Here is a 20,859-nt window from a genome sequence, read left to right on the forward strand (position 1 = left end):
GGACTGCTTCGAGCTGTCAAAGTTAAAACACAGACCAGTGTGCTGGAGAGGCCAATTACCAAGATCTGTCTGCTGTTAGAATGTGAAGAGAGACGGCAGCAAAGAGTCTTCTTCCGCTGATGGCACGATGATATCATGTAGACAGGATGAGTAACACCACACAACTCGTATTGATGGATGACTGGATTCATGAAATGAATAGAAATCCTGACTGTATATGCTCCTTTTTTTTGTATATTTGATAATTGTTTTTGTGGTACTCCAAAATACAATTAGAGGCCGGTTATGTAGGAGCCATTTCCTTAGATTATATTACCTTATCTTTTTAGAGTACATAATCTGAGATTCTGTGGTGTATATTATTTATTATTTAATTTGAGTGCGTTACTCTGCAGGTCGAGATGCTGCAGCATAAAAGGAGAGGTGCTGCAGCCTACTGGTGTGGCTGACTGAAGCAAACAGTTTTTAGACCTTGCTGGTTGGGAGCGTCACAGCTTGGTTCTTTATTGTGCCTTTAACATTGAAATATCAGTTTATATGACAAATAGTTTGATTAAAAACGTTTATTTATTTTTGCCTTTTTTGGAATAAACTATCGCATCTGGACATTTATATTTTTTCTCTCAAACTACAAGCATCTACTCGTCGGTCAGCCCCACGAGTGAATCACAAACAAAGGACAAAAATCAAATGGATATCGTGGTCACTACAGAATCTGTAGGTCCTTGCCCTTTCTTGCCAGTGGGGTCTAGTGTGTCCCCTTTTAGTTTCTAACTGTTGCTGTAGTTGAGGTTTTTAATGAGCTTCCAATTCATCCATTTTTCTAGTCACTATGCTATGCCAGGTTTTGGAAGCATCTTAAGTCAGCTTTCATTACATGTTCCCAGAAATATTTCTGTCTATTTTTCAACTTTCTTTCCTTTATATCCAAGCTAGTTGTCAACAGAAGTGCACTTTTAAGATTGCACATGTGGCAGTTAGTTTCCATGTACTTGTTAAAGCTGACAGTTCCCCCATGACCCTTTCTCAAACTTAAAACTCTATACACTTATCATCTTTCTGACTCATTGTACTGAGCTAAATCTAAACGGCTACATAACTACTGAAAACAGAACCAAAAATGAAGCCAAAAAACACAACATATCCCCTGAATATATATGTATTTTTGGCGTGTAATAAGATTAGGAAAGGCGACTCTTTTCACTCTTCAAATGGCAGGACTTCTTCAATCAGTATTTATTCTTCTATTCATTTTCATCTCTGAGCTGCCAGCTTGCGATTGTCCCATAATTAGTGGCCTCTTGATTTGATCCGAGCCCAAATCCTGAGCGACGGGTTCATTGGTCTGGCTCCTAGTGAAATCTTTCCAAGAAGTTTGGGGAAGTTGCTTTTACAGTGGTCAAGCAAAACATGGCAGAAACAAGAAAGATAGACTTAGCAGGAAACAATGACATGACTCAAACTGCGCCTGGAAAGCCCTGGAGCTCTGGCCGGGAAGAGTTATGTATAAAACCCCAGTGGCTTCTGTGTGTTGGAAGCTCTACAGAGGGCGGACTGGAGGCCGCCAGCTCTTCGTGTGGCGGCTGGCGCTATGCGGCACTTCGGTGGATCTGTGGATCTATTCCTAGTGGTTTAATTAGAGGGATGCAGATGAAGTGCAGTGGCGAAGCGCTCTCTTTAACGGCTGCAATATGTGTGCGCTTGTTTTCTTTCACATCTCGTCCTCTTCACCCGTCTTTAATGATCCTTGACTTGATTATTAGGTACGATGCCAAGGTCAAAATACACTCATGTTTTGATGGCAGAGTTATTGTCCAACAACGTGTGCATTACTTTTGAGTAGGACTGGCACTAGATGGAGTGATTGATCCAGCAACCATGCAAGTCACCTACCCCTTTATTCTCTCTTTGTTTGTAGTCATACTCAGTTGGTTCAAAATTAAAAATATTTATTATTGAGTCACAATTTTCAACTATCTTATTTAAGAGGGTTGAAATATTTTTACAAGAAGAAGACCCTTGTCAATTCAGTTGACTCAGTTGTTATTACACACAGTACTATACACACACAAAGGACATATACACAGTAGGTCTGAATACATATACATAAATAACTATATGTTATATTCTGTTATATTGAGAGAAGTCGGAGCAAACAGATTGCCAGTTTGTCCGCCTCTCCCGTTGCCAGTCCACACGCCATATTATTTTGGTCCAATCAGGACTTGAACCAGCGACCCTTTGGGTTCCTAAGCCAAGTCCCTATAGCCTGAGCTGTGTCTGCCCACATAAAATGACATACAATTCTATATAATGGTCATTGTACATTGTACAGAGACAACAAAATGCATCAAATCAGATGTGCAAAAAGCAGTAAAGTTTATATAAAAGCCATTTTAAGTCAGAATAAGAGCGACAGTTCAATTGTTGTCACATTTACGTAAACATATGCATATTTGAGAAGGATCTAACGGGCAAAGTAACTTGGAGTTGGTAAACTCCAATAGATATTGAATAAGTGTAGTAAATAGTACAATGTAGAAGTAAAGTAATAATGTGAGCTCTATTTTGTGTAGCCTTGCAATATTATGAATATGGAAGTTTTCTGAATACCAATCAAATGGATGGCAGATGTATCAAGACCAAATGTCTCCCCACACAGAACTGTCCCCTTAACCATATCCCTGGTTTAGTAACAGGACGGTCTAATGAATAGCCTGGCCTGCAGAGGCTGACCATTGAGGCAGCTGTGCCGTGAAGCCAGCTCTCCACGGTGTAATGACTCTCTCTCTCCATTCTACTGATGTGTGAAAGAAACCAGGCCGTCACCGAAAACCCCCCGTACCCACACGCACATGTTGAACACAAGGGGAATTGCCGCACGCAAGCGGTTCCCCTCGGCCACACGTTTATAGCCACACGCTGAGCATGGATTGAGTTGTCTCCAAACCAATGTAGTAATTAGCAATCACAGCCTGCTCTGATGTGATGTACAACAGCCACTCTGCGCGGCTCTGTGTCGTGCGTCTTTCACTATTTGAAGTTGGAGTAAGTGTAAACATTGTAATGTTTATGAATATTTTTAAGAGTGATCCTAATGTCTACCCTTGAGCGTCAAAGCCAGGTTTGTTGGGACCTCAGTTATGTTTTCTGATTTCAAATTTAGTCAGAACTATTCTGTCCTGTTTATGCTAGCAGAGGCAGAAGGTCCAAGAATTTACTTGAAAACCATGTATTGAAACACAAAACGTAATTAACGTACGCAGATCATCGTTTGCTCAATGGCTGTCAGACTGAGCACTTTTAACTAACTAACTTGTTTATACAAAGTATGAGAGGAAGGATCGGTGGGTTGGTGTTTATGGTGAAAAAACAATGTCAAACAAATATGAAGTAGCCCAAATAGATCGCTGTAAGAAGGTGATCCAGTGCTTTTCTGCCACAAAAAGACGCTATGTGGACACAGGGGCTTTACACGGTCAAAACTAAATATGTACGCCAATGACCGTGACTCCTGTGGAAAGATTCGCCGAAAAAGATTCACCCCAGCCACCCCCTTGCCAGACACCCACTAACACCCCAGACACCTCAGCAGTGTGGAGTCATCGGCAGCCCACGCGATGTGGTAACACAGAAGTCATGTACTGTAGTTATGTAGGTGGGTGGCTTGGAGATGGGGTGAGTTTTTGTTCTCAATAATTGAGTCCTTGTTTGTCTGTTCTGACAACAGTGTCCAAGGAATTACAGTGATGAGTGACCCGGATGGAAAATCAGTAAATGTAACTTTTTAATTTTTTAATTTCATGTATTAGGTCATTAAGAAAGCAACTTGTAAAGACCGACATCTTGCAATGTTTATTACGCCCCACAACAAAACTATTTGATGGAATGAATAACTTGATGCCATGCCATTCTTTAACAGAAGTAGTTACTGGCAGCACCTTTGTCTACATTTGAAGGGCTGCATTTATTTGTCCGTCCCAACCATTGTCCTGACTTTTATTAGAGAATCAACTTTTCTTTGATTCATTTTTACATGTTATTTTAGCTGACACTTTTATCCAAAGCAACTTACATAAACTGCAATACTTTAGATTAGTTTACGGGAGTGATTTAGGGTTACGTGTCCGGACACTTAAACGGGTAGTGCGGTCGTTTTTCAATCGAAGGTTCTGGGTTCTATCCCATCCCTAACTTGTCGATGTCTCCTTAGGCAACCCCGAGTTGTATGTGTGTTAATGTGTGAGAATGTTAGTTACCTGGAGCCAGTGGCACGTTACGGAATGGATTATGTAAAGCGCTTTGAGGGGTTCAACATATTGACTGGGGATGGAAGCACTGACCCTCTCATTGGGTGGTGTTGCCCATTTTAACCCCTCAGCAACAGCTACCCTATAAACATATTTCTGCAACAAAAAATATGGCCTGCTTTTGAGGATTCCAATTTATTTCAAAACAAACCCAAAAAAGGGTGTTTTGCACAACTTTAAATTAGTCCAACTTAACATCCATGTTGTCCCACACTTGTTGTATTGCTCTCACACACACAGCTCTCCAGTAAATCAATGGACAATCCAAGCATTGTGACATCTTACCTAAGAGTAGTGGTTGTACATTTTTAAAGGGATTTGATTCGTTAACAGAGCAGAACAGAACCCTGAAAATGTTTAAAAAGAGACTGTGTTAATGCAAGGGGCTTACCTCTCAAGCCTCTCTGTCTGCCTGTTTGCTCAGAAGAGGGATTAAGGGCTGATCACAGGCCCTAATTCTTTATCAGTAGATTGTGGACAGGAGCAATTTGTTTTGGGGCTTTTTAAACATGACATCAAAAGAGCCCTCGTGTCAAAGGTCGTTCTAAGCTACTGTGAGAACATGTTTGTTCCATGGTGAAAAACTACAGGAATAAAAAACAAAGAAAAGGTAGATTTACTGGGAATTTAGATTAGATGCAGTAAATTGGGTTTGTGGCTTTGTCGGATGAACTTTGTCAGAAACAGAGGCTTCCTGAACATTCTCACCTCCTCATGCAGCATGTTTATCCTGTGTGCTATTAGAAATCCTTCATAAAAAGATCTCAATTAAAGTAATGCCCGCCTTCAGAAAAGTCAAGCTTTGTGTACTTGACCACTAAGGTGTCCCTTTTATGTATGATGAACTTTAAAGCCATAGAAGTATTGCCCTGTCAAAAAGAGACAACGTTCCGGTCTATTCCAGTGACATCAAACTCTTTTCCTAGAAAGAATGGATGAGGTTTGGGTAAAAGAGAGTTTAGAGAAACTTGTAAAACCAAAACCAAGAGTTTGCCATTTTTGGGGCATAATGACGGACACCTACCCTCTTTTCTGAGTGGAGTGTGCCAGTGTTCAACATTTTGTATACATGAATAGATTTAAAGGCCAGGTAGAAAAAGCCTCAGGGTGGTTCAGAAGGTTTTTAAGTTTCTCTTTAAAGATACCAGAAATCTGAGTTAATCAGAATTGTTTTTCTTCTGAATCATATTTTTCTTAATTTTAATGTGACTATGACAGTTAAGATAAGTGTGTGCAGCTAAGCACACACTTATATAAGCTGTTCCTTGCTAATAACCTGTTAAGCCCCAAGCCTGTTTTTAAGGTCTCAGGCTCGAAAATGACATTCCCAGAACAAATGACTATAGCTTCACTTCTAAAAGGGGTAAATTAATAATCTTTTTTCTCAAAGCAACGATAAACCTGTGAGTTGGATGTAGAAAAGTCAGAATCAATGTAATTTTTTTTTAATTTAAAGTAAATTCAGATTGAACATCGTAAAACAATTTCAATTATAGTGTCCGTCCAAAAGAAAAACATTACTTATAGTGAAAACCACCCTTGAATGATAGGATCGGAGACTAAAAGCTTTAGGAATCCAAACTATAACTCTCCCATTTATTTATTTTTGTACGATGTGAGGGTCTAAGGATAGAGGGTGTCGTTTTTCTCATACTGATATTCAGAACAATCTGTGCTGTTGTATTAGCTGTAAAGTGTATGTACAGCACTTTGGCTGTGTATGTACAGCACTTTGGCTCGACCAAAAATCGGGTACGGGATGGGGGGCCGATGATAATGATGTCCGATTTGGCACTGTTCAGTTGGAAATAGTTTGTTTGCATCCATGCTTTTATTTCTGAGAGACAGTTGGTGGGAGTGGAGTGTGTTGTGGCGGTGATGGTTTTTGTTGAGATATAAAGATGGATGTCATCGGCATAGCAGTGAAATTGAAGGTTGTGATGACGAATTATTTTGCCAAGGAGGAGCATGTAGAGGATGAAGAGGAGGGGGCCAAGCACCGAACCCTGGGGGACGCCTTGGGACAGAGGAGCAGTGGAGGAGGTGCAGTTGTTGATAAACTGATGTCTGTCGGTGAGGTAGGATTTCAGCCAGGAGAGTGCATTGTCGGTGATGTTGAGTGATGATTCGAGGAGGGAGAGCAGGATGGCGTGGTTGATGGTGTCGAATGCTGCGGTGAGGTCGAGGAGGATGAGGATGTTCTGGTTGCCGGAGTCAGAGGAGAGGAGGAGGTCGTTTGTGATTTTCAGAAGAGCTGTTTCTGTGTTGTGTTTTGATCGGAAACCGGATTGAAATGGCTCAAAGAGGTCATTGGAGCTGAGGTGGGATTTAAGTTCTGAGGCAACGACACGTTCAAGTATTTTGACAGAAAGGGGAGATTTGAGATGGGCCGGAAGTTGCACATCGTGGGGGGGGAGATATCTTGCAGGTAATGGAGGCAGTGATTGCTGAAGGTGAGATGGATTTGAGATTTCTGTAGGTTATTGTGCGTTTTTGCATTTGGGCGGGGATGGGGATGTTGATGTCCATGATGATGGCCAGGTGATCAGAGATGTAGGGATTGAGGCTGGACAGATGATGGATGGTGAGACCAGTGGAGCAGACCATGTCCAGGATGTGACCACAGCTGTGTGTTGGGAAGTTGATGTGTTGAGAGAAGTTGCAGCAGTGAAGGGTTTCCTTAAATTCAGAGGCATATTTGCAGGGCAGGTCATCAACATGAATGTTAAAATCACCTAAGAGGAGAACAGATGGGGATATGGCAGAAAGCTGAGTGAGAATGTCAGAGAGGTCGGAAAGAAAGGAGGGGTTTGGCTTCGGGGGACGATAGATGATGGCTGTGACCAGGGGAGTGGGACCAGAGAGTTTGAAGATCAGGTGTTCAAATGAAGAAACATCAGGGATGTGGATTATGGTAGCCTTTATTTCCTTTCTGATAATAGCAGCTATACCACCACCCCACCTTTGTGGGCGAGGTTTGTCAATGTATGTGAATCATGCTGGGGTGATTTGATTTAAAGAAAAATAGTCCAGGGGTTTTCGCCATGTTTCGGTCAGATACAGAAAGTCCAGGTTATTGTCTTTAATGAATTCATTCAGAATGTGGCTTTTATTGTGGATGGAGCGTGTGTTGAGCAGGGCTGCTCTGAGGTGACATTGCATTGGGGGGGTTTGTGTGGACCGGGGGAGTGGAAGTTCATTGGTCAGATTCACGTGTTGTTTGTTGTGATGGCGTAGTGTCGGCGTGTGACAGGACCGAATGGACGGGATGGAGTGTGGAGACGTGGAATGAAATAAAAACGGCCAGAGCCTCTTTGTGGAGGTATCTGCGAGGATGTCCATGCAGTCCGGAGGCAGGCAGTTATTAAAGGAGTGGACAGGGAGTAGAGCGGCAGCATGATCCGGTGAAGTGGCGCTAGCACGGAGCTAGCTAATACTGGGGACCCGGGCAGCAGAGACCAGGAGCCGGATGACCGTGGAAGAAGGAGCGGTGTGAGTCCAGATAAAATCTGAAGGATAATCCACTGCGGTCCGGTGGCCGGTCAGAGAGGAAGATATGAGCTTCTTTTTTTTAATTGACAAACATCAGATGTGTAATTCGTGGCACAATTCAAACGGGATCGAAAGAAAAATGTTCTCTTCCATTGACTTCAATACATACTTTTTCCGAAATAAGGTCCCATGGAGGTCCACCGGAAAGGGAGGGACTTCGGCTCTCTATGCCCAAACCCGGAAGTTGTCATACACTATACAGCTATCATAGCAGCTATATATGAAAACTCAGTGTTTGCCATATATATGAAGATGGATTATCAGTAATCATTTCAAAGTGACACAGAGACATTGGATTAACCTTCAGCAGCGTTGTATGCGTTTTAATGCCATTGAACACAACTTTTGATCAGAAAGAGAGGGCCTTTTATCAATTATAGTATTAAAGTTGAAAAGCAGGCAATGATTAAAACTTCATCCATTCCAGAATTTGAACCAGTTGCGCGGAGGATGTCGCCCCATGTGGGCCGCTCGCTCTATCCACTGGGCTATATATTCTTTAAACTGTTGAACTTTTCTTTTAATACTCATAATTGTCTTTTTGTTCAAAACTTATCCACATTTTGAAGTGTTTCCCGAGCCAGAACGACCTATCTTTCTTCCTGGCTTGCTCTATAATGATCCAATACAAATGCAATACCAACAACAACTCAACAGCAACAACTCAACAGCAACAACACAAACTACGAAAACAACCCACACATTGCGCATTGTTTAGAGCTGTTATAAAGTGTTGAAGCGCTCAAATTCGAAACTGTTTCAATATGTCACCTGTCAGAATCGAGACGAGGCAGTGCATTGAATCACCTGATTGGATGGCGAATCAGTGAGTTGATTCATTCAGAAAATGAAGCAGCTGCTGCTTCTGACATCATATGTCACGTGACTTGAAGCAAGCTTTGAAGCACTACTTCTATGGAATAGGAAAACCAGGGTTTGAAGCACGTATCGAAGCTTCAGTGTTAAACTGCCATCACTAGTTGTCTGGGTGTGCTTCCCCTGCCGCGAGTTTTGATCACACAGTGATGATACGTATACCTATAGAATCTGTGGAATCTCAGCTTGCTAGCTGATATCTTGTTTGTGCAGATCCGATAATTAATAAAGTATTTCTACCGTGAGTTCTGTGCTGCGTTAGCCTTTTTTCGCTCAGGGCTAATTCAGAGGCTTGTTATTACCCTTGTGTTTCGTTTAGCTAAAAATTGTTAATATTCTCTGATAGCTGAGTTTCTTCCCGTTAAGTGGGTATGACACATTCATAGTTTGTTAAATGTTAAGAAGCCCTCAGACGCTGTTTCTTGCAAGATGTTGCGTTTTGCCCCCGGTACCGGGGGCATGGGGCTTAACTGGATAACAAATACATTGGTATCAGCATTTATGCCTGCAGAAAAGTTACGAACATATTCATTTGAGTTAAATAAGTAACATTAATAGAGGTACATACTATAATGACCATAGAGCACAAACAAGTTTTTTCAAGCGTCAGATAGCTCAATCGTTGCCAAAATTGTATAACAACCATATCAATAATAGTTCTGGTTTATATTTGCCATTTCTTATTGTTTTTTAAACAACAAATACATTGCGTTTGACTAGGAAATTTGGCAATTATTTAAAAAATAACTAATTTAGGTTCAGCAATAGTAACTTACTGTACATATACAGAGCTATTCCAGAAGCTAGGGCCTGGCAACTTCCTCCTTATAAGTCTTTGTCCTCACCTTTGAAATCAATGAAAGAATCGGTGTCAGAGAACCTGAGTGATCTATATTGAGCATACATCTGAAAATAATTCTGGTGCTGGTATGTGAAGTGATTTAAAGACTAATAAAAGGATGCTAATATCAAATTAAAAAAAAATGAACAGGCATCCCATGATGGGATTTTAGGACAGGCAAGATGTTTGCTGTCTTTCTGATCTTTGTCACCACAGATGCTGCTTCATTCTACAGGATTTTTTTTTTGTATAGTGATCAAAGAAAATTTGAAAGTAAAGCATTATAGTAGAGAGTTGTTGGTAAGTGGATGGACGTCGGGAGACACATTGTATAATGACTGATTGTTAACTGTTAGTTGATCGAAGTAACACTTTGGTTATTTGTGTTCTCAGAATATAACATTAATCTGTATTGTATATGCCCAGCATATTTGTAAATACATACAGCCACAACAAGTCCTGTCTTTCCCCCAAACCTGGCAGCTCTGAAGACAAAGCTTCTTCTTACAATGGATACTCTTTCATTTGTGCATTGGGCTCATTTGCTCTGAAGTTTATTCCTCCCGGTAACAGTAAGTCCCACAAGTACTTCATCTTTTGAGCTTTATGCCTTCCACATGGTTATAGTTTTAGATTTTTTTCAGATTTTCAAAGGTTTTTTTGGGGCTAGTGTTGTTAATTAAAAAGTGGACTAGTTTTGTTGTGGCCTTTTGTGTTGCCAAGTAGGGAAATCATGGCCCTCTTTGTTGCTCTCTCCACTTATTCCTCTGCTTTGCTCGCGCTCTCTCTCACTCTCTCTCGCTCTCTCTCTCTCTCTCTCTCTCTCTCTCTCTCTCTCTCCTTCTCTCTCACTCCCACTCCCTGGTCCCATCTGCCTTTGTCGAGAATAAAGCTATCCCAACCACTTTGCAAATGAAACATCCTCCCACTATTAATGGGATTGAGCAGATGTTTTCTGTTTGGATGGTCAGAGATGGGACAGCAAAGCCTGCAGCAAAAGAAAATATTTTTTGGGGGAAAAAAAAAACAGAAAGCAGATATTTATGGAAATGATTATATCACTTCCCTCATGTCCCATTCAAATGCATGTCTCGCACACATGGCAAATTAGAGGTCATCCCTTCCAGTTTAGCGCATGTCTAAGTGCTTGTGCCAGCAATTTTTGTACTAAAACATCGTAAATAACACTGTAGCCCCTGGGACAAGGTGTTATAAATAGGACGTGTCAAACCCTGCTCCAGCCAGCCTCTGGTTTCCCTGAAACCCTCTCTTTTCACCCGCCAGGACGGCTCAGCTACTTTTTAATTTGGCCATCCTGCGGGCTAACCGACTGACGCCTCTCGGCGAGGGCCTCTGTATTTCAACAAGGCCACAAAAGCCCCAGTCCTCAGGCAATCGCACACACAAAGCTCTCCAGCCTTTCTGAGTTGAGTCTTTTTTGGAGCCCAGACTCCACCACCATCAGCAGAAGAAGAGAAAAGCCGGCCCCTGCCAGGACACAGCGGCCATGTCTCATCCGTCAGAAACCAAGGAGCCAGACTCTCCAGCCACTGGGTGGGCAGGGCCCGACCAAAACACAGAAAGAAGGAAGAAAGAGAAAGAAAGAGTGGAGTGTGGGGGATAGAGGGTTCGAGAGATAAACAGACCACAGCGCCTCGACTCCTAATCACCCTGCGCTTCCGTTTCCAGACTCTATAATTAGAAGGGCCCCGTCCCTTTTTTCTCTGTATTCCCAGTTGACGCAAATGCTTCTTGTGGCTTGGCACCTCGTTTGGGGCGTGGGTTTTCAAGAGTTTACAGGCCCTGGGCCATAGCTCTCTGGCTTTCTGGTCGCTCTGATACAGCATGAATAGCTAACCACTGTCTTAATGCACACTTCACTTGGCTTCTCTTCTTCTCTCCTCCTTCAACCTACCGTACGACAATCTGCATGACCCCATCGCTCAACCACCTCCCTCATTCCACCTCTTCATCATCTTTAAATATAACTCTTCCCCAGTACAACACTTTGAACAACTCTTAATTCTGAATGAATGTGCAACACTTTTAGGCTTTTTCTTTCAAGAGAGGGAGTGTTTCCATCTCCCTCGCATGTGTTGCTAAATCTTTTAATCTCATGCCATGTCAGCCTCCTCTTTTCACATTTGACATGCCACCCAATAAAGCCCGGCCACTAATCACAACCTACTGTAGCCTTCGCATAAAAAATTCCATGGGGGAAAAACTTGGAGGAAAAGTACTAATTACTTTAATATCATTTATGTCAGGGAGTTGTCAAAAAGACTTATGTTTGCATATTCTTTCTTACAAGTCTTACACTCTATAAGTGATGTGTTTCCAACAGTTTGAGTTACTGCCCCAATCTAAGGTTGTTACATCTCAAAGCTTCTGCTAAAGGTTTTGGGATGCGCTTGAAAAGCTGTGCTGTGTTTTTCCTAACTGAGCTCGTTTGGATCTGGGTTTGTTGTGGTGTGGTTTGTTGAGCATGTTGTTTATGGTGGAGGCCTATCATTTCTGCAGTTTGATGACCTTAAATAAAATTAGACCAAATGAATGGGCCTGTCAGTGGGGGTTACACTGTGGGGGTGAATCTAAGTGTGCACACACACACCCATGACCATACGCGGATGTCTGAATACATGGATGTTCTCTTTTACTGACAATCATCGTCGTGTCCGTCCTCGAGGAAGCACACGACTCAAACCCTCCTTTTAACCACACGCTATCATGCAATGGAGGCTGTATTTTATGACATCGACAAATGATGGCTGGCTTTGTTGTAATGGGTTGGTTTGTTTTAAATGCACAGTAATTCTGTCATGCTGTCTAGCCTTTGCTCTGCACAGTTGGTAGTGTTTGCTCTCTTTGTGAGAGCCGCTGGAGCTAAATACAGTTTAAATATTTTGGTTGGCCTGACTGTGTATCGGTTTGCTAGTGTCAACACCCTGGCATGATTTAGAGTATTTTGGTCAACTTTGCCAGAAGTTTTATTTATTTTAGTTTTCTCTAAATTTTAGATTATAAAAAAAAACAATTGTTATTCTATACATTTTTGGATTCGTTATGTTAACTATTGATCAATTACAATGTACTTGGGAATTAAAGCGTGTAAGTGTGTGTTAGTGACCCTAATCGTTCAATTTTCAAATGATTGTGTTACACTGTATCACCTTTGTAAGATGAAACTAATTAAAGACTCGGCAAGGATATTGATATTTAAAGGGGCCCTATTATGGTATTTTTCAGGTTCATATTTGTATTTTGTACCTCTACTGTGACATGTTTAAAAAAGTGATTTATTTTTCTCACACTGCACCTCTTTTCACCGTCTGTCTGAAACCAGAGCCTGGTCTGCTCCGATTGGTTAGCGGCCCGGCTCTGTTTAGATTGGTCAAGCTCTTAGAGATGTCCCACCATTAGTCTATTACGTACAATGTGTTGAAGCGCTAGCCAATTGAATGGTGAGTGTTACATAGTGATGTCACTATGTTACCGAAGTAAACACATATTCCAATGGAGGCGTTTCTAGCGTGGGGAGGGGGGAGTGTGTGGAAGAGAAACTCCCTCTGGAGGGGAGTTTGGGGTTTTAGCCTTGACAGACCATTTGCATGCAAAAAACCTTTATGACACACTACAACAAAGGGAAAACACAAAGACTTCCACTTTTCCACATATGTTGAAGACAACATGCCATTCAAATACTTTCCTTCTTGATTCATAGAAAATATAAATATAAAACCTGGCCTTATTTTGTGAGTTTAGCTCCAGCAAATGTAGTATGTAAGTAAAAACTTCACATTAAATATTCTAGTAAAAAGATCACAAACTGTAAAAGTGACGATATAACAATTAATGTTGAAGCCAGCTGTCGGAGTGATTCCTAATGTTGATGACTGTTTGTTTGTTGTAGGAATGCTGCTGGTGACTGCAGATACTCTGGGCCATGATTTTCACGTCTTTCACATTCTGACCCACCCATGGGCCTCATCACAGAGCGCTGTGCACCATCTTTACACCTTGCATCGAGGGGAAACTGAAGCCAAGGTATGGGATACACACACATCTGCACATCATCGTGTTGAAACAGCCCTGAAAATCATAATCGTTTACATTGTTAAACTGTTTCAACTCTCCTTTATTTTAATTTCCAAATAAGTTGTTTGTGTCAAATGTTGCATCCACAAACACTTCCAAGATCTATGTAAAAAAAACCTGAAGAAATACTAGCTTGGGAGGCATGTAAAACTTTACAGACAACGGTTTTTGATGTTGGTCTCTTGACATAAAACGAAAAAGTCTCAAGAGACAAGAGAAATTATAAATATATTAAAGAGTTATTAAACCTAGCAACATTTTTAGAATCTAGCTGAAAATAAGGAGGATTCAGGCCAGCACTGGAGACACATTGACACCATTTTGTACAGCAAATATGAAGCAGTAATCAAGTTCCAGTTACAGCCCCTGTCACACACACGAATATTGAATTGTGAATTTCGCACGAAGATGGCCCCGAACCACACACGAAGGCAACATTTACATTACATTTAAGACATACAACTGCAACGAAAGTAACACAAACAATTATGTTAAAGTACTATGATACTGTACTGATATTTTCAGACTTTGTTCTTTACTTTCTCCGTCTTTATATGTAGAAGATATTAAGTTTTCTCCGTCATGTTGTTTCCATAGCAACAACTTCCTGTCAAATCGCCTTCAAAATAATATATTATATCCTTTTTAGTTTCACAGAACACAAATTGGGTTATTTACATAATATGTTTACATGATTTTGTTGTGCAATAAAACAACCCAATGGACACACGAAAGGAAATGTTCAAATGCGGCTGTGATCGTAGCAACATCGGTCCGTTCGTGAGGGCATCTTAAGCCATCGTATGACCGCCGGTGGAGTTTCTCAGGCTCCGGCAGCAACTTTGTGAGCGGTGCCAAAATCTTTGGCATGCCAAAAAATTGCCGAAAGACCTTGTGAAGGTTCATTTTCGTGTTGAATTCGTGTGTCCATTTTGCCCTTCGTAAGGCCATCGTGAGGGCATCGTGTTATCATCGGTGCCATCGGGCATTCGCCCCGATCAGAGTGAGGGCGAATGCACCGATGATAACACGAAGATGACACGACTTGACAAGATGCCCTCACGAGTGCCTTACGAAGTTGCCGCTCACGAAGTTGCTGCCGGAGCCTGAGAAACTCCACCGGTGGTCATACGATGGCTTAGATGCCCTCACGAATGGCCCGATGTTGCTACGATCACAGCCGAATTTGAACATTTCCTTTATCGTGTGTCCATCGGGTGTCAATTTCGGGACAGTGTGACAGGGGCTTAACAGAAGTGTTTTTTTTTTTAAAAAAGGAACGCAGAGGAAGTATGCAGAATAACCTATTTACGTATGCAATGTACCCATAGAAAACTATCACTAGACTATTTGTGTACTATAGAAGTCTGTAATACTGTACCACTGCTGCCACTATGGACCATGACGATGAACGGTTGAAACTACAATCCTATTGTTAGTAGTAAATGATATGCACCTGTGCCAGTAGAAGCTGTCCAAACTCCAAATTAAACAGACAGGGGCACACATATACTGTAAGTTTCACACTACATCCACATTATGTTTATTAGGGGACTAGCAGGAACATAATGAGTTAACAGAAATCACAAATGAAACATATTATTAATATCTCCTATTTTGAATATTCCTCACCCGTGACACACTTGCATTGCAAGTGCTTACTCAACAAAACTACTTCAGGCCTTGTTCGGTTCAGGGTTATTGACTGGTAAAACATACTATCACACACACACACACACACATTCTCGCAGCCTGGTTAATGTATGACCAAACGGCAGGTCCGCTGACCGGCTGCACACTGAGCCTGCTTTGATCCTGCCTGTTGTAAACACTGAAAGCTGGCCTAGCCTAACGCTTTGGCCAGGGGTTATCACCTTCACAGACACACACACACGGGCACACACACACAGAGTGATAAAGTCTTCAGTTAGGTGGATGGAGAGACGCCTTATCTGTCTTTAGCGGCCAAACATGCGGCTGGCTGTCAGTGACCTGAGGCCAGGTAAACAGACCTTAGCTGATAACACATGTAAGGGACTGAAGGAGGACCAGAATGTGGATCAGAGCGGAGCCACGGGGCAAACTGGAAAGTGCTAGTCACTGAGGTTACAGGGGTGAAACTCCAGCACTGCTTTACTCTGCAGCCCTGCACGATCAGCTGTGATTGCAGTGATTTGTGTTTTGAAGGCTGTTTACATGCACGTTGGTTTTGAAAGCTGAAAATAAGAAACTCTGAATAATGCATCAAATGAGCTTTAGTTTAAAATGAATTCTTCAAGGAAAGTTAGACATCTGCATATTAGATTATATGATTTTATATTAACCCGGTTACTCAATCCAAACACATTGCAAATATGCTCTTTCTCTATATGTATCAATTCCAATATGTTTAACTAAACCACACAGGCCACAGATAGCACTTGAATCTGTGAAAACTGATATTAGGAAAACGTTTTTGAATGTTTTTTAAACGTATACGTCGGGAGCAATTGAGTAGCAATGTTAGGGATTTTTGTATTGGTTCAACTATCAATATGTTAATAGTAATACATATGGTTGATAATAATAATAAGCTTATTGAAAATATTAGGAAATTACATGTTTTTGAGCTTTTGGCAGTGAGGCTCTTCACTCGGATGATGTGTTCTACTTTCGGCTTTAGTGAGAACGTGGGCAGAAGTGTTCTGAAAAGGTAGATTTAGAATCCAGCAGGACCAAGTAGAGACCCTTGGTGGACTCCATGTGTCATGGCTGTTTGTTCAGATTTATATATCAACCAACAGACCCAAAAATATGAGGGATAGTATCTGACCATTGCATGTATGATATATGTGTAATGTGTGTATATGTAAAAGCGCTTTGAGTCATTGAAAAAGCGCTATAATAAATGTAAGGAATTATTATTATTATTAATTATTAATTATTATTAATTATTATTATTATTATTATTAATTATTATATTCCAGAGTCAATCACAACCCCCCTGTTTGCTTATTTTTCTGTTATTCACAGCTTCCTTGTATTCACTTTCTAATGCTCTCACACTATCATTCTTGTTGTCTCTATTCCATTTGATCTGTCCGTCCATCTTTTTCACATGCTTTTCATTCCTTTCACTCAGGTGAACATAGCTGCCTAATCTACTTCACTGATTAAGAAAATAAGAATCACAAGCATTAACCATGTCTTGTTGGCGTCTCTCTGGCTGCCTAGGATGTCAATATTCCTTGAATGAAAACATGACGGAGCTGCTTTGGAATGTGAAACCTCCACACCAGCACATGCATGAGACTTTATTAAGATAGTACCAAATGGCAAATGTTTGGTATATGCATGTTTGGCACGCTATGACTGTACAATAACAGCCACCTTCAAGGTTACCCGCTGTCTGAAAAGATAGGTTTGACAGTACGGTCCAGTCGCCAATATACAGTTGAAGCTCTGACAGGTCTATTATGACCAATTACAGTGTGCACAAAGTAGCCCTTTCTCATCGCCAAGCTTTCCATAATCAGCCTAAGCAGAGGTCATGCCTCTTCTTTCACTCATCTTTGTGAAGTAAGTAAAGTAACTGTCTGGTATTCGGAGGATGCCCCATTAACTGTCATTGCTTGGTACAATTACCTAGTTCGACTTGGCGAAAGATAAGAGAGGCCTACAGGTACACACATGTCTTTCTGATTGGCTGGCTAGCTTGCTGGCTAAAGGGTTAGACATTCTTCACAGCAACTTTCCTTTTTTTCTAGTCCAGTCTACTGGAATGTGGAATAATAGATGCTATTTCAGCACACTTTCACCTTATCAGTTGGTCACATCACTCCTTAGCTTGTTTTGTCATCTGGCTGGTTTCCTGCATGGCTAATGCTCAGGGAGATCCTTCTTCTGAAGGGTCTTCTGCCTGAGATTAGGTCTATGTTTGAGGAATAAAACAAAGATCGCCATCAAACTATTTATTTGTAATGCTAAGAAGCATGTATCTAAGGAAGAGGATTAGGGCCACATGTGATTTTGTTGGGGAGATCTGACCACAAGAGTTCTGAGGTTATCACAATTCTGAGATTACAGACAGAATTCTGCCTTTTTATTCACAATTCTGACTTTTTCTATATTTCCATATCTCCTCATTTATTATCTAATCTTCTCATCCTGGTCGAATTTTGTCAAGCACTCCAAAAAGGTATAATTATCTGTGTTGACAATGTTTTGGCTGACGTTTATCCCCGTTTTACATAAATCATTATCCTGAGTTTTGAATAAAATAATACAGAACAGAGGATTTAGCCTTTGTTCAAAATATCCATCCATCCAGTTAATGGCAGTCTAGAGGAGTAGCATGGAGCTGCTGAAACCAAATATCTGGGAGTTAGTGAGCCGACTGTATGTCAATGTTTGTTCAAGGATGGTTATAAGTTCACCGCCAGTTAAAACAGTAATCATATATATTAAAATCCAAAGATGAAACATAACCAACAAGTTGTCATTTGTTGTTGTTTCATACTGACAATTTACATATTTGACTTTAAATCACATGTCATTTGCTAAGGCACTTACAATGTCTTTAAATAATCACTGTGTCTCTATTTCTTACACTCTGTCACCCGAGTTCAAAACAATGTCACGTTTTACAGACATTTAAAACGTGTCTCGGTTTTCAAAATGCAGTCAACAAGGCACATTATGAAAACATCAACACAGTAAAAGCATAAAAAAAACATCAAGTTTTTGGGAGTATGTCAGTGCTTTTGGTAGCCTTAATAGGGAACACTTTTATTTTTTTTGAAAGGTTTCTAAGCAGCCGTAGCTCTTATACAAATTCTACTTATTTGTCTTTTTTAGTCTTTTGTTTTTACTGGGGCACATATGGCGTTAGAAAAGGAAGTATGGGGATTTTATAAAGCGCAGCAGACCTTGGAGTGACGGCTTCCCGATACTCATAAGGCAGACCAGCTGGACCAAGGTACCAATGGTGGACTCACCGCTCAGATACAGAGTACGCTAACATAGCTAGCACCTAAGGCTAGCCTACTATCCAGCTTGAGTGAATATGATGTGTAGTTAGAGGAATTTAAAACGTAATCATGTGCATAGTGAGTGGAACTACAGTGACTTTATTTTATCCTTTTGCTGTCCCAAGACCCCCCTCTAACATCTGTCCTCTCTCTGTTCCTGCCCTGTCTCTGTCCAGGTCCAAGACATGTGTTTTAGCCAGGACAGTCGCTGGGTTACCATCAGTACCCTTCGAGGCACAACCCATGTATTTCCCATCAACCCCTATGGCGGTGCACCCTGTGCCCGTACCCATATGTCACCTCGGGTGGTAAATCGGATGTCTCGCTTCCAAAAGAGTGCCGGCTTGGAGGACATTGAACAGGAGCTCAACAGGGTAGCTGCGTTAGGAGGAGGAGCAGGAGTTGGAGGCATCGGAGGAGGTGGCTGCATCCTGGGAGGAGGAGGAGGCATCGGGGGACGCTGTAGCCCCATACCTGGCATGTCCAGCAGCCCCTCGGGGTCTCCACTGCATGGTAAGGAGCTTGGGAGGGAGGAGAACTGAAAGGCTTGCTGTTTTTGTTACCTGTGCCTGTTGAGGTTGGCATCAAATGTGCATTTAGTGCAAGGCAGCATGGAGGAGGTAATCCAGATGTCTCAGGTTCATATCAATGAAGGTTACACATATGATAGAAAGCTTGATTAACTATATTCACATATTTTTGCAATAGGGAATAAGAATGTGACATTATCAACAAGTCGGCCATCTTTGAAGGATACCTGTTTACCGACAAACTAACGTTGAAACTTCTAAAACATGATTGGTAGCCAATCCCAAGGCCAACAAACAAAACCAAAAAGGAACAATTGATAATGTTTCATTCGTATCGGTAGATTAATAGTGCATGATAATCCATGATGATTGTACAGTTGTCATTGTCCCTGTAGATTTAAAGGTGCTGTACCCAGCAGTTTGTAAATTAGACATGGGCCTCAAAAGATACAACTTTTCTAATCTAACGACAGGTCCAGGCACTGACTCCAGTTGTGTGTGTGTGTTTCCAGTGAGTGGTCACCGAGTCGCTCTATTCCTGGGATTCTGATCTGTCTGCCAAAACCTTGTTCACCTTGTTTGTCAAACAACACGGATGGCTGCTCCCACTGGTTGTGTTCCTATTTGACTCTGATAAACTCTGGAAAACACACACTTTGTGTAAGCAGCACTGCTTGACCCCATAGGTGTTACTTAGTATGAAATAAAACAGTTCTCATCATAAGTCACTTATTTCCAAGAACACCCCTGAGCTTGAACTAATGTGTGATGTCAAGACCTTGATAAACTCTTCAGCGAACCAGATGACTGGGAATTGACAGTTTGGACATTGGAAATCATGTAACAAGGTTTAAGGTTCATTTATTGTCATTGTAAAACGCATGGCTTTGAAATGAGTAGCCTCGTGGCATGGAAGCATTTTCTTCTTAGTAAACTGCCAGGGATGCTTTTTAGCTTAAAGGGGTGGAAAACGTTAGCCTTAACAACACTGTAGCATTTTAAGAGGGAATGGCATTTTTCGATAATCGGTGACATAGAGTGGTGCAATGGGGACATATTTTTGTAGGCAGACCCAGCAGTTAGCATCACAAGGGCTCCCGCAGATAAAAGCAAATAGATTTCTCCATTGGATTAAGGAGTATAGCAGAAAATAAAGATCTTTGGCAGACACGTGTATGATAATAACACATTTGGTTTGGCCGGATAATCTCATATTATCATATTGACGTACTAAAACAACTTCATGATAGTTCAAGTGTGAATACAACCTCAAGTGAAAAGCTAACTATAAACAAGCTACATGAAACATCTTCAGCACGTCTAAGCTAAAGGTAGACTTGTGATTGGCCTGATGATGTTGAGTAGTCTCATTGTGTTTCATGTTGTTAACATGAAACACAATTCAGGACGGGGAAACTGTAAGTGATAAACAGCTGACCCATGTACACGTTATTGTACTCATTCCTGCACCGCTCTATACCTGTAGTTGTAGTATGACAAAATATATAAATATTGCAATTTTTGTACTCTTGGTTGAAAAATGACGCCCTTGCCTTCTTTCACCGTCCTGTCTTCCTTGTCTGGACCCAGACTCCTTTGTGACCTCTAGACTCAAACACACACACACACACACACACACACACACA

The 20,859-nt window shown here is 41.3% G+C and overlaps 1 protein-coding gene across 2 annotated transcripts in view; it reads left to right on the forward strand.

Annotated features, from left to right (window-relative positions):
* Nucleotides 1-20,859, forward strand: part of bcas3 (BCAS3 microtubule associated cell migration factor) — a 328,454-nt gene that overhangs the window by 51,287 nt on the left and 256,308 nt on the right. For both annotated transcript variants that reach the window (XM_034097703.2, XM_071205327.1), the window contains exons 14-15: nt 13,490-13,623; nt 18,860-19,196. In XM_034097703.2, the coding sequence (XP_033953594.2) occupies nt 13,490-13,623; nt 18,860-19,196 (471 nt within the window). The remainder of the gene's footprint in view (nt 1-13,489; nt 13,624-18,859; nt 19,197-20,859) is intronic.

Source organism: Pseudochaenichthys georgianus, chromosome 13 (assembly GCF_902827115.2).
Source record: "Pseudochaenichthys georgianus chromosome 13, fPseGeo1.2, whole genome shotgun sequence".
NCBI classification, from domain to species: domain Eukaryota; kingdom Metazoa; phylum Chordata; class Actinopteri; order Perciformes; family Channichthyidae; genus Pseudochaenichthys; species Pseudochaenichthys georgianus.